The sequence below is a fragment of the Mesoplodon mirus genome (genome assembly GCF_964341445.2).
Source record: "Mesoplodon mirus genome assembly, chromosome: 17".
Lineage (NCBI taxonomy): Eukaryota > Metazoa > Chordata > Mammalia > Artiodactyla > Ziphiidae > Mesoplodon > Mesoplodon mirus.
The window spans coordinates 41,359,228-41,371,668 of record NC_138993.1 but is presented as its reverse complement, the minus strand read 5'-3'; the positions used below and the strand labels follow the sequence as shown (position 1 = coordinate 41,371,668).

General features: G+C 33.3%; 1 protein-coding gene across 2 annotated transcripts in view; it reads left to right on the top strand.

The window, feature by feature from the left end:
- PCDH9 (protocadherin 9) overlaps positions 1-12,441 on the top strand; it is a 114,899-nt gene that overhangs the window by 35,991 nt on the left and 66,467 nt on the right. Inside the window, exon 2 of one of the 2 annotated variants that reach the window (XM_082602386.1) lies at positions 5,052-5,435. The exons of the other annotated variant lie outside the window; for it this stretch is intronic. Coding sequence (XP_082458512.1) covers positions 5,052-5,132 — 81 coding nt within the window. The 3' untranslated portion in view covers positions 5,133-5,435. Of the gene's footprint in view, positions 1-5,051; positions 5,436-12,441 lie in introns of those variants that run through there. 2 annotated transcript variants of the gene reach the window in all.

Genomic DNA, 12,441 nt, shown 5'->3' with positions numbered 1-12,441 from the left:
ACATCTCTATAGTGCTTATATGAGTGCAATAATCAACGAATTAATATTTGAAAGAGTTTAGAATATTGCCTGGAACATAGTATCATAAAGTGTTTCATAGTATCATAAAGTGAACATGTCATAAAGTGTTTGATAAATAGTATTGCTAAAACTTCCAAAACAAAGCTTTCCTTTCAACTTAACTTTAACAACTATTTTTGCTTAGAAGTATTCTGTCATGCAGGATCTTCAGTTGCAGCATGCAAAATCTTTACTTGTGGCATGTGGGCTCTTAGTTGCAAAACGCAGGTTCCCTGACCAGGGATCACACCTGGGCTTGCATGCCGCAAGGAAGATACCACGTGCCTCAACTAAGACCTGGCACAGCCAAATAAATAATAAATATTAATTTTTTAAAAAAAGTATTCTTTCAAATCAGCTTTAAAACAAATTCATCCCATGTTATATGGCAGAAAATAACTGAAGTAATCTAAATGTACAAAATTGGGGAGTTACATTGTTTCTTGTTCCTATGTGTGCATGTCTAACTTACTAGTGATACTAAAATTAAATGTTTGTACAATAAAATCTGATTTAGCAGAAATATTTAAAACTGGTTTCACTTCCATAGAAATATGGACATAGTAAAGGGTTATTGCCATGGGGATTAAAAGAGGTTATGAAACTGAAAAATCACAACAACCTTTCTCTGAATCTTCCATAAACCCATAATTGTAGGCTTTCTCTTTAATCATTACTTGTAATTAAAGTATTTTTCTCACTTATAAGGAAGTGAACTCAGAATATACATTCAAGGTAATATATAGTAATATAGGCTTTGCATGAAAGGTTATTTATTTTTATGATTTATATCTTTTGGAAAAGCTCGTATTTCAGAGTTTAACAGATAGGTAATATACAGGGATTCATATTCACTTCTTAACTCTATTCAACATCAAACCAGATCTGAGATACATACCCCGCTTACTTTTCTCATTGATTTTTCTTGTATTAAATATACTGAAAACTGTATAGAGGAAAAATAGCTGAATTACTACACACACACACAAAAAAAATGTGTGAATGGAAAGGACAAATTTATAAGGGAAGTGTGCCAGAGGCTTTCATTTTTTTTGTTTCTTTTGTGTTGGTTGTGTTTTTAATCTCCTATAGCAGATAGCGTGATTCCTTATATATAGTTGACCAAGAACTAAAGCCTCAAGGAGAGGGAAGTTCTTATGATAACAACCACTTTGGTGTGGGCTTACCTTATCAGACTTCTTTGTTTCACTAGGCTGAAGGAATTTATCCTAGATGTAGTCTGAATCTGGCATGTCACTGGAGGTATGTTTGTTTGATTACAAACAAATGTGACTTTAGTCAGACATATATGGGCTCAGTAATTATGCTGTACTTGGGTTTTCATGTACATATTTTCAGTATATCTCTCTACTTTTTACAAAAGCAACATGTATGTTGATAAATTGGGAAAGGAGCAGCTTGAGGAAGGAACTCTCCACAGAATTGGGCAGTGAGGGTGGTTCCTGTTAAGAAATCTTCCCTTCCAGCTACCTGATGAAAGACGTTAAAATCTTACATAAACATTCTTTACAAAACACATGAAAGTTATGTATGCTTCTGGCAATAACTCAATGAACAAGGAATTTAAATTGAGTGATTTTAAAAGTTACAGCTTTGTACACAAAAATAAAGGGCTATCCCTCTTATAGTTTATCTATATTATTGTAAATGACATGTCCTGAGGAATCTGCTTCACTCTGATGAATTCTACTTTTCTGACTTTAACCACCAATGCCTAATCAGCTTTCCTTCCATTTCATGAGCTAGCCCAGGACCTTTCTGGTACATTTCTAACCCTTCCCTTCTAGTTTCGAATTTATTTTTACTAAGTCAGACTGAGTACGTTGTTGTCATTTGGAATCCCGGATCCTAAAGATATATTATAAAAACATATGTAAATCCATGGATTTATATTTATAATATTAGGAAATATATATGTAGCCAACATATGCTATAGGAAAGTAAACTTTTATTTATGACTGGGATGGTCAGGAAACCTTCACAAAAGAGACTGAAGCTCAACAAAAGTGTCCCAAAGTTTAAATCAATAGTAACTTTTCATATCACTTTAATTTTTTTTTCTCTCAATTGTTCACAAGAACATTATGGGTTTGAATGGTCAGGTATTTTTTCCACATCTTTTCATTGACAAAAACAAGGTTGAATGATGGAATTCTTGGTAGAAGAAGAATATATATTCTTAATATGTACTAAGACCTGCATGAACCCCTTTTGAGTCTTTCAGCAAGCCTTTTAATTATAGACTGAGTTACCCCAATTTTTACCAGTAAGAAATCATAGTAGTAAAGTGACTTGCTAGGGTCACATGGAGAGCAGATGGTTTAATTCCAATAAGACCCCTTGTTTCTGATTCAATTCAGATTTCTTTCTTTCATATAGTTTCTTGAAGGAGAATTAGCAGAGAAGGAAAAAGAGGGAGAAAATCTGAGGCAGGGCTGGTAGAGAAGAGGTAATAGCATTCAGAAGAATATAAGTCAGGTCTAGGTAAGAGTGCGGCTAGTTTGACCAGGCAGAGATTTGTGCAGAAAACTGGTTAGACATACGTCGAAGTGTCAGACTGACATTAGATTATAGTGAGCCTACAATAACTTTCTAGGTGTTCACATTGTTCCAGAGTTTTCAAACTAAAGTGTGGGGATATGTCCCTAACATTATGTAAGTTGATGTATTGTTTTCTTTCAAAATATTGGAAATTGTTTTGGCCAGTGGAAGCAATTCAAGAGTTCAAGATTGTGAGCAGAAAAGGACAAGAACAAAGTAGTAGATTGCATAGAGAAATTCTTCAGATTCATTCAAATACTTATCAAGTATTTATTGAAAGCTTGTTATATACTAGAATCTGGGAAAATAAAATGAGCAAGACTTCCTCCTTATCTTCAAGGAATTTATATTTTTCAAGGAATGTACGTTTTCTAAGGAGATTACATTCTAGACAGAGAAATACAGTAGTTATATAATGTGTTAAGTATATATTTGTTTTACTTATGGAATTGAGATTTAGCTCATAGTAAAGATTACAAGCTCAAAGAATGAATTATTTTCCTAAAAGAGAGTACTTTTAGAGTATTCGCCAAAGTATTTGTGGATATTAAAGCATCAAAAATATATTTCATTGCTTTGGGAGATTCAGGCTTAAGAGATCACATATGAGTAACATGGGGACAAAGCCTTGAGAACTTGTGCAATCATCCCTTAGTATTCTTCAATAGGAGAGAAAGTAGAAATTACCAATTTGACTTTTTTCCCCATCTTCTACTTATCTACAAGAAGGTAAAATGAAAAATTAACCTTCATTTGTCATTTTTAAATATTACTACTGGGAAGGATCAAGAATCTAAGGGACATAGAACACTGAAAAAGCAATGTTTATTCTAACTAGAAGGTAGAAAAAATGTGTTTTGCTATAGTATAAAATATATCATTTAAAATTGCAGAAACATTTGAGTTATAAATAGAAAAACTATTCATATTAAGGAAAATGTTTTTGACGAATCTGTATTATTTAATGCATTTGAGCACTTATCTATAATTGAATTACTAATTTTACATCAACAGCTTTTTACTGGATTCTGACCACTCAGTATGTTGAATTCTGCTTTCTTAAAATAGAAATCCAAAGTTCTTTCTTGGAAACTGCATTATTTGATTTGCTAGTGCATCTTTCTCAAAAGGATCCATTAATTGCTCAGATCTCCCTTGATATTGAATTCAGTACAGACACAACAAAATAAAACATTTCTTCCAAATTTAAAGTATCAATGTCTAGGTGAACTTGCCATAAAGAAATCTGGTAGTTTTAAATTTAAGAAAAGTAAAAATTAGCCCTACGATCATTCATCCATTAACTCACTAACTTAATAAACATTGCTATTGTGTTCACAAGTAGTGTCTTTGCCTGTCTTACTTTCTGCCTATCTAAAATTTGATGTATTAGAGATACCAGGCATAACACCATCAAGCAGGAAGCAAAAGGGCTGGATATCAAAGGGCCTAGTGATGGGAATCAGGTAATACCCTGATGTCTCAGGCTCTTTATGTGTACAATCAGGAATTTTGAGTAGAATTTCCAAGATTCTATGCATATTAATCTCAAGAGGACTTCCACAAAACATTTTTTGGTATTTTAAGCCTTTAAGCCTACAAAATTAGATTTGAAAATAAGCTTTTAATTGATAAATGTTAATGTCAAGAGTGTCATAAATGTTTGATGTGCCTTTGTGACAGTATCTAAAGTTGTATTACTTTTAATCATTTTCTATTAAGAATATTTGTTTAGTGGATTAGTTTACACTCACTAATTCTATTTATGTAGATAAATTAAAACATCACCTGTGTCTCTTGAAGCTTACTTTTTCCTCAGAGTATTAGTTTAGTAACCCCTTTTGCTCCTGTTAAATTCCTTAAATGTGACTGGACATTCTTTATCCCATTGTCATGTGGCATTTTCCTTCATTTCATTCACATCTCTGTTCAGTACTCCTCCTCCAATGCTCTCTATACTTTCATTTATTATTTTTAGGCAACACTTAATATTACTTATATTGTACATTTATTTATTTTTAACTGTATTCATATTTATAACTAATGAGAAATAAGCTTTATGAGGCTAGTTTCTTTGTTTATAACAAGGCTGTATCTCTATTGCCCTGATTTGCTATGCTGTCCAATAAAGTAGATCCTAGCCATATGTGACAATTTAGTTTAAATTAATTAAAAGTAAATAAGATAAGAAAAATATTTACTCAGTCACATGCCACATTTCAGCTACTCAATAGTCACATGTGGCTAGTGGCTACTGTTGCCGACAGTGTAGATGTAGAACATTCCCATCATCCCAGGAAGTTTCATGGTCAGCACTACAAGGATTGATACATAAAGGATGCACAAATAACAATGAACAATCAAATCCAAAACCTTACATATAAGTGAATATTTTCAATTAAGATCTATCATTTTTTCTTTTATTTTAGATGGAATTATTCCCATACAGTGAAAGATACTGTAAAAGTGAAAAGGTGAAGACAATTTCCCAGACACTTGTTCACTGGTAAAGTCAAAGATTTCCAGGACAACTCACTGCTTTTTCCCTCTTTTCAAATGTTATTGAAATTATGTCATTAAAAAAAAAAAGTTTCTTTAAAGATAAGTACCTTACTGAAATTAACAGGGAATTATTTTATGTTAGGAAAATAGAATTAGCGTTACCATACATGATCACATGAGGAATTATACCTCCCTTACCAACTGAAAAATACTTTTACTAAAATTGTGTATGATTTCTTAAGTAACAGCATTGTCAAACAAATGTCCCCAAAACCTTATTTTTTTAAAAAAAAAAAACATTTGCTTCCCATTTTTCGGTTCAATAAAGATTTAGAAAAATGTTTAGAAGATAGGAATAGGAAGGCTGAGTATTTATGACAGAAAATATTGTCTTTTATAATAATACTAGTACAGCTTTGCTGACACAAAAAAGTGACTAAAGTCAGTAAATTATTATCAGTAAAATCAGAAATCTCACAAAGTTGCATATAAATTAGTATGATAAATATAAGGCACAGTTTTTTTCCACTGCTGCTTAAAATTAAACTTCATTAGTAAATCATAAGATATACACTGCCTTGTTAGTTTTAATTCTAAAATTTCTTATAAATTTTTACAATTAGATTTTACTCTGAAATTGACTTGCTCAACTGAAGAACATGGGCTTGCAAATTGCTGTCTTATGGATATAGTTGCATTTTCCTTTAGCCTATATCAATAAAATGAAAATAGGTGTGATTTATGAATTTTATTACAATGTGCATATACATGTGCTAACATTTATGATTATATGTATTCATAGATAAAGTTGTACAAAAACTATGATGCAATTCAGTAAGAGCATTTTTTGGTCAGTTATCCTTTAGGGAAACAGAAATTTATACAGATACCATTTAAAGAAGTTAGAAGGCCTTCCGCTGGAAATATAAACTATAACTAAGAAAACCCGTTATCTAATCTACAGTTTGTAGCAGACCATACTGTATAAATCAAACCCATCTGTGCACACTTTTGATGCATGTTTCCATATTCTATCTTTCCTCTATCCCCAGAGGTTCAGCAAGACTTGAGGAAAGACAGGAATGTTTTCAGTTACTGAAGAAAGCAGCTTTTATATTTACTGGGAGGATCAGAGAGGCATTTGGAAACCTGGAGAGCTTCCTTGGCTCCAGGGTTTAAGTCACTAGGGTGTGTTTGTTCTTTTGTTTGTACTTTCAGAACTTCATGGAACAACAACACCATCATGTTCAGCTTTGATTCCTGTGGGGATAGGTTAGATTTGAAACATAGTTTCGAGAAAGACAGATGCTTGCTGCATTTGTACTGAAAGGTTTAGAAGAAAAATGGTAAAAGCATTTGGGCCCACCTAAAGTGAAGCAAACAAACAAAACAACAAACAAAAATTCTTATAAATTGCTGGTCAAATTATCAGTGGTTCCTTCTCTTTTAATTATAACATATATGATAGAAAATGGCCTTAATATTTCATTTGTTGCTTTACAGTACTGTTTTATTGTTGTTTTTGTTTGTTTGCTTGTGCAGGCTTTAACAGTTGGGACTTACGAAGCCCAAGAATTTTCCTTGTCTGAAGCTTACTAGGGATCTAATGTGTACATTCATTTTGGAGTTGTAGTAAAACCCATATGGTAAAAAATAAGCATTAGTATACTAACTATTATTACACATTAGAGTTATTATCTAGTTGATCTTTTACCAAAGGAAAATAACTTTCCCTTTTCTCTCCCCTTCATTCATTCTAATATTTTCCCCTTGAGATAGATCATTAAAACCTAACTAATTCTATTTAAGGTTTTGCTACTAAAAATGCAGTCCGCCCATGAATCAGAAGCATCTATATTACCTGAGAACTTGTTAGAAATGCAGAATCCCCATACCTACTGAGCCAGAATCTGCATTTCAGCAAAATTTCCAGGTGATTTGAATGCATATTAAAGTTTGAGAGGCAATATTTTAATGTATGCATTATATTGCAGTAGACATTTCTTAATCCTATATAAATTTCTGAGTCCTGAAGTGAAATTATGCTTTTCTATTATATAAAACCATCAAGTCATGAATTTTTAACTTCAGTGTAACTCGTCATATTCAGAGGTGAGTAAACAAAAATTATTTTAGCATTATACTTATCCATCAGGATCCATACCATTAATTTAAGTATATGCTCTTAAGATCCAAGAGAGTGGAAAGCATAATTCCCTCCAACAGCAGATTGTTTCATATTTATTTGTACATTAATTATGTTTTTGTACTCCAGAAGAAGTTTTAGCTTTTGAAAAATTATAAATGCTTATTAAAAATATTTCCAACTAGTTGAAAATTCTCAAAGCTAGAGTGCATGGCTAAGATAACTTTTTTGTAGATGACGTGAGATCTACGGTCTCAATGGTCACATCTTTGAAAACTCTTAAAAATAAGAGATTAAATACTTGAGCAACTAAGATATTTCAAATGGTTGATTTTGATTTATTAACTTCAGGTTATATTAGTTTCATGTGTAAAAATTTATTGGCCTATGATGAAGTACATTGTTTTAATGTATACTTACTCTAGACTGTAATCACTTATATGTTACACATTTATATGCTAATATATTTTTACATAACTCTAATCCTGATTCATGGCATCATATCTGTCTCCTCACACCCAAGATATTGTCTTTTAACCTGTGTTCTTCCTCTTCACCTAGTTTGTACTTTAGCCACCTCATATAATTTAAATGAGAAATTGTTTCTTCTGTCATTTTTAGGTAATTTTTAACATTTGAAATCATCTATCCATTCAATTATTTTTAATCTCAGAAAATAATTTGGAAAGTAATACCATTTCTACCTGTGTTATCATTAATTATGAGGCTTAATATATTTAATAAACATTTCTTTTTCACTTAAACAATTTGCTTCTTTCTGGGCCACACATCTTCAGCTATATATCAGCGATGCATTGGATTCTTAGAATACAATACAGTATTGCATAGGACTTTTCAGAATGTCACAAAACTCTTCTTAGAAATCTATTATGCATATATATTACACAAACTAATACATAGTCCTATATTTTAAGAAGCTCAATCATGTTAGTTACTAATTATAACACTAGCTCAATATTAATGTATTTTATTTAATTCTGTGCAAAACATAGAGATTTAATTTTAATGTTTTACTTTATATTGTTCATCATTGGTGATGGGTTTTCACTATTCCCCACTAAACAAGTGAAATAAAGGAGTACCCCAAATTATTCAATGCCAGTAGAAATCTATAGTACAGAAATACTGTTAAAGAAAATATCATATAATTTATCCTCCATGCTGGTGTTGGTATTTTTTTTTCATTCTCTCTGTGTGTGTGTGTGTGTTCTGTAAGAACACTTAACATGAGAGTTACTTTCTTGTACTTTTTTTTTTTTGTAAGCTCCCTCTAAGCTATTGCCACATAGCTGGGCCACTTTAGGTGTCAAAAAAATGTCCATCACCTTTGGTCAGGATTGGTCATGAATTATGCAAGCTCAGATTTAGGTGCCGAATACCTTGTGTTGTGTTCTTCTAACTTTTCAATGAACTGTAACCATTTATTTTAATTGCCAGTCTCTCTAATGGATCAAGAAGTTAGTGTAACATGCACTCTCTGCCCTCAAGAACATTGCTAGGTGTAAGAGATAGAGGAGCTGAGTAGACAAGTAATAATATAAAGTATATAGTATACAACAGTGCCCTGAGGAAAGTCTTGACTCTGTAGTATGCACATTCTGTGGAAGGGGTTACTGCAGTCAGTTGAGAAGTCCAAAAAGACATGAATTATGATGAGGTTTGAAGGATGAACCACCTTTCAGCATGTCAGGAAAGGTCACTGTAGCTGAATGGAAAATAGTAAAAAAATATACTATTTCTAGAATTCATGGTTTTATTTGCCAAGATAATAAAATTACTTTTTCCAATAATATGAGACATGAATTTGTCAGGGTAGAGTGGTCACTTACAATTTATCAACATCCCTCACCCTGTCCATGCCTTAGTTTTAAAATCCTGTAACTCCACAAATTCACAGAAATCTAAATGGATATGAAATAAGATTATCACTTGGAAAAAAAGAGTGATTTGTTCAGAATTAGCACAGAATCCAGTGCATGAATGGGACCTTGACCCTTTTGTTCATTATAACCTTTATCTTCACAATTTTTGCTCTTAAAGAAGCTGGATGACTCTCATTGCCAGTGTTGTCCCTTGTGTCATATGATGGGATGTTCAGACACCAGCCACCTGGAAGAAGCTTTATCATAGATTTCCACTAATCAGTTGACTGTGAAATAGCAACTAAGGAAAGAGACACTGTTCTCTTTCTTCCTCGGGCATGAAACAGAAAATTTAGCTGCATACACTGATTACTAGATGTTTTAGAAAGAGGTAAATGTGGTATTAGAACACAAATTTTCTCATTAACACCATGCATTTAAGTAAGAAGAGAATTATCAATGCGTCATAAAATGATTTGCAAATATACATGGAAAGATACTGCAATTCTACATTTTAAATTGTAATTTTTAACCACTTAATGTTATTATTTTTGTATATTTACTTATATTATTTTAAAATGTAACAATGATCTTTCATTATAAAATTTAAAAATTAGTCAAACTGCTAAAACAATTTCTTTTATCTCAAACTTCAGTCATAATATCGTTTTTTTTTTCTTTTGCTTTTGAAAAATATAAAGTATTGGAGGTTTTGTAATTAAAAGTGACTGCCTTTATCCTCTGAGGCACTCCTCTTTAGCAACATCCCAAAGACCTAAGAGATGTAATAAAAATAGCAACTGAGATATCTGGGGTGATGTTTGGACTCAGAAGAAAAGGAAGGAAGCATGTTGTGGATGCAGAAACTTGTAAAGGATCTAGTTCATAGCAAGATTTTTCAAAAATATATTTACCTACATTGCCCCAAATTCCACCTCACATGCCAACTTGGTGTTTTTTCTTAATGGTTAGAAGTCCAGGACCCGAGTAAGTAATACTGAATTTCATTCCTGCCAATTGCTTCCTCTCTGATTTTGGGCAACATTTTAACCCTCTGATCCTTATTTTTTGAAATGTATTGTAATGAGGTTCAAATGTGCATAAAGAACTAAGCGCAAAATGCACAGTAATTATTACTTTTGTTATCATTGATATTGGCTATAGTAGTAGTAACAGTAGTTGTAGTAATCATTCAAATCTGTAGATAAATTAATTGAACCCAATTAATTCCTCCCAATATCTAGCTAAGAAAGCTGCACTGAGGAAATAGAGACACTCTTTTGTTCATTTTCCTTTTTCAAGAGATTGAAAGGAGAGTAATTTTAGAATTTAGAGCCTTCCTGCCATGGCAACTTCTAAACACTCCAAGGAAGTTAAGAACAGTAGTGAGGAGCTTAGGGACTGGGACAAGGAAAGTAAGAGATTCCCCCACCCCCAATAAATTTTATCTATCTCCTAATTTTTCCAGGAAGGACTAGTAAGCACTTTATTCAACTTCCTTCAATCTATGGTTCCTTAGTCTGGGAGGTGAAAATTTACTCTCAGTGTTTGAGGGTTGTTCATGAGTTCAAGAGTCTGCAAAGATCTGGCTTCCCTGGTGGCGCAGTGGTTGAGAGTCCGCCTGCTGATGTAGGGGACATGGGTTCTTGCCCCGGTCCGGGAAGATCCCACATGCCGCAGAGCGGCTGGGCCTGTGAGCCATGGCCGCTGAGGCTGCGGGTCCAGAGCCTGTGCTACACAACGGGAGAGGCCACAACAGGGAGAGGCCCGCGTACCGCAAAAAAAAAAAAAAAAAAAAAAAGAGTCTGCAAAGATCAGTTCATGTAAGGTTTAACCAGCAAAGATTTGGGTTGTATTCTGAAAGAGAAGAGGAGTGTCTGAAAGTTTTTCAGCAGAAAAATAGCTTGATATGACCTTTGATTAACACAATCCTTCCAGTTATTACGCAGGAACTGACTTTAGTGCATAAAGAGTGAAAACACAGATAGAGATAATGGTAGTTTGGACCAGGGTATATAACCAAGGCGGCTGTAAGGAATGGTGAGATAAGGGATATTTCATACATATATAGTACAGCTAACATGCCATGTTGACAAATTAGATGGGGGTGGAGAGGAAAGAGATGATTTGTATCTAACCTATTGACTTCTCGGGTTTTGGTTTGAATGAAAAGGGAAATGGGAAATCCTGGGGCTGGAGTAGATTTAGGAGAGAAACTAAGAGCCCTGTTTTAGGTAAGAGAAGCTTAAGATGCCTAATTGACATCTAAATAGAAATATCAGGGAAGTGGTTTAATTTATTAGTCCTGAGACAGAGCAAGGCTATATCCGGTGACATATATATGGGATCCACCTTTATACAGTTCAATGCCCTGAAACTAGATATCAATCTAGGTAACCTGTGAGAGAAGAGATCCAAGGACAGTGCCCTGAGACAAGTCCACATTCAGTGGCAGGAGGAGGGAAGCCACCAAAGCACGTAGAGAAGTGGTCAATAAGGTGAGAGGCAAATTGGGGACAGTGGCACCCTAGAAATCAAGTGAAAAAGGTGTTTCTGGGAGAGGGAGTGATTTTCCAGTAAAATTGTGTTGACGGTCCATGAGGGCATTAAAAGACAGAGAAGTGACCATTGGAAGATATTGTGTGTGGCCTTGAGAATAATGGTTCTAAAATCCAACTTACAGTTTTTTCATGTCCTGCAGTTTCAGTCACTTCTATGTCTCTTTGGTGACTTTAAAAAAAACAGCCTGAGTACAGTGTCTCTCCATCTTTCCAAGATTAACCTATATTACTCTGCTTTTATACCTACTTATAGAGACAGTACCCACTGTTATTCTCACTATTTTGTGAAATTTTTAATGGAATGTTCACTTTATTCTGCCTTCATTACACTATTACCCACAAAGATTCAAATGCCATCCCATCTTAACAAACTAAAAAAATTATTTTAACCTCCAGTACTTTGCAGTTGTCTTTAAATTCATTTCACAAACATAGTTTTCAAATGATCCATATCCTTTTTCCACCAGGTCCTCTTTCTTTCTCTCCCAAACCTCTTGCAATATAACTTTCCCCATGACTCTACTGAAATTGCTCTGCTAATGACACCAACGATTTCATAAACATTGAAACTGGTAGCGTTTTATGATTATTCTCTCTATGCAGCTATTTTAAATAGAAAGTTGAAAAAATATTTACACTATTTGCAAATTTGATTTACCATGACTTTAATTTCAATAATAAATCCCCATGAACTCCTCTTTTGACTTAAGCTTTTCATAGACCCTAA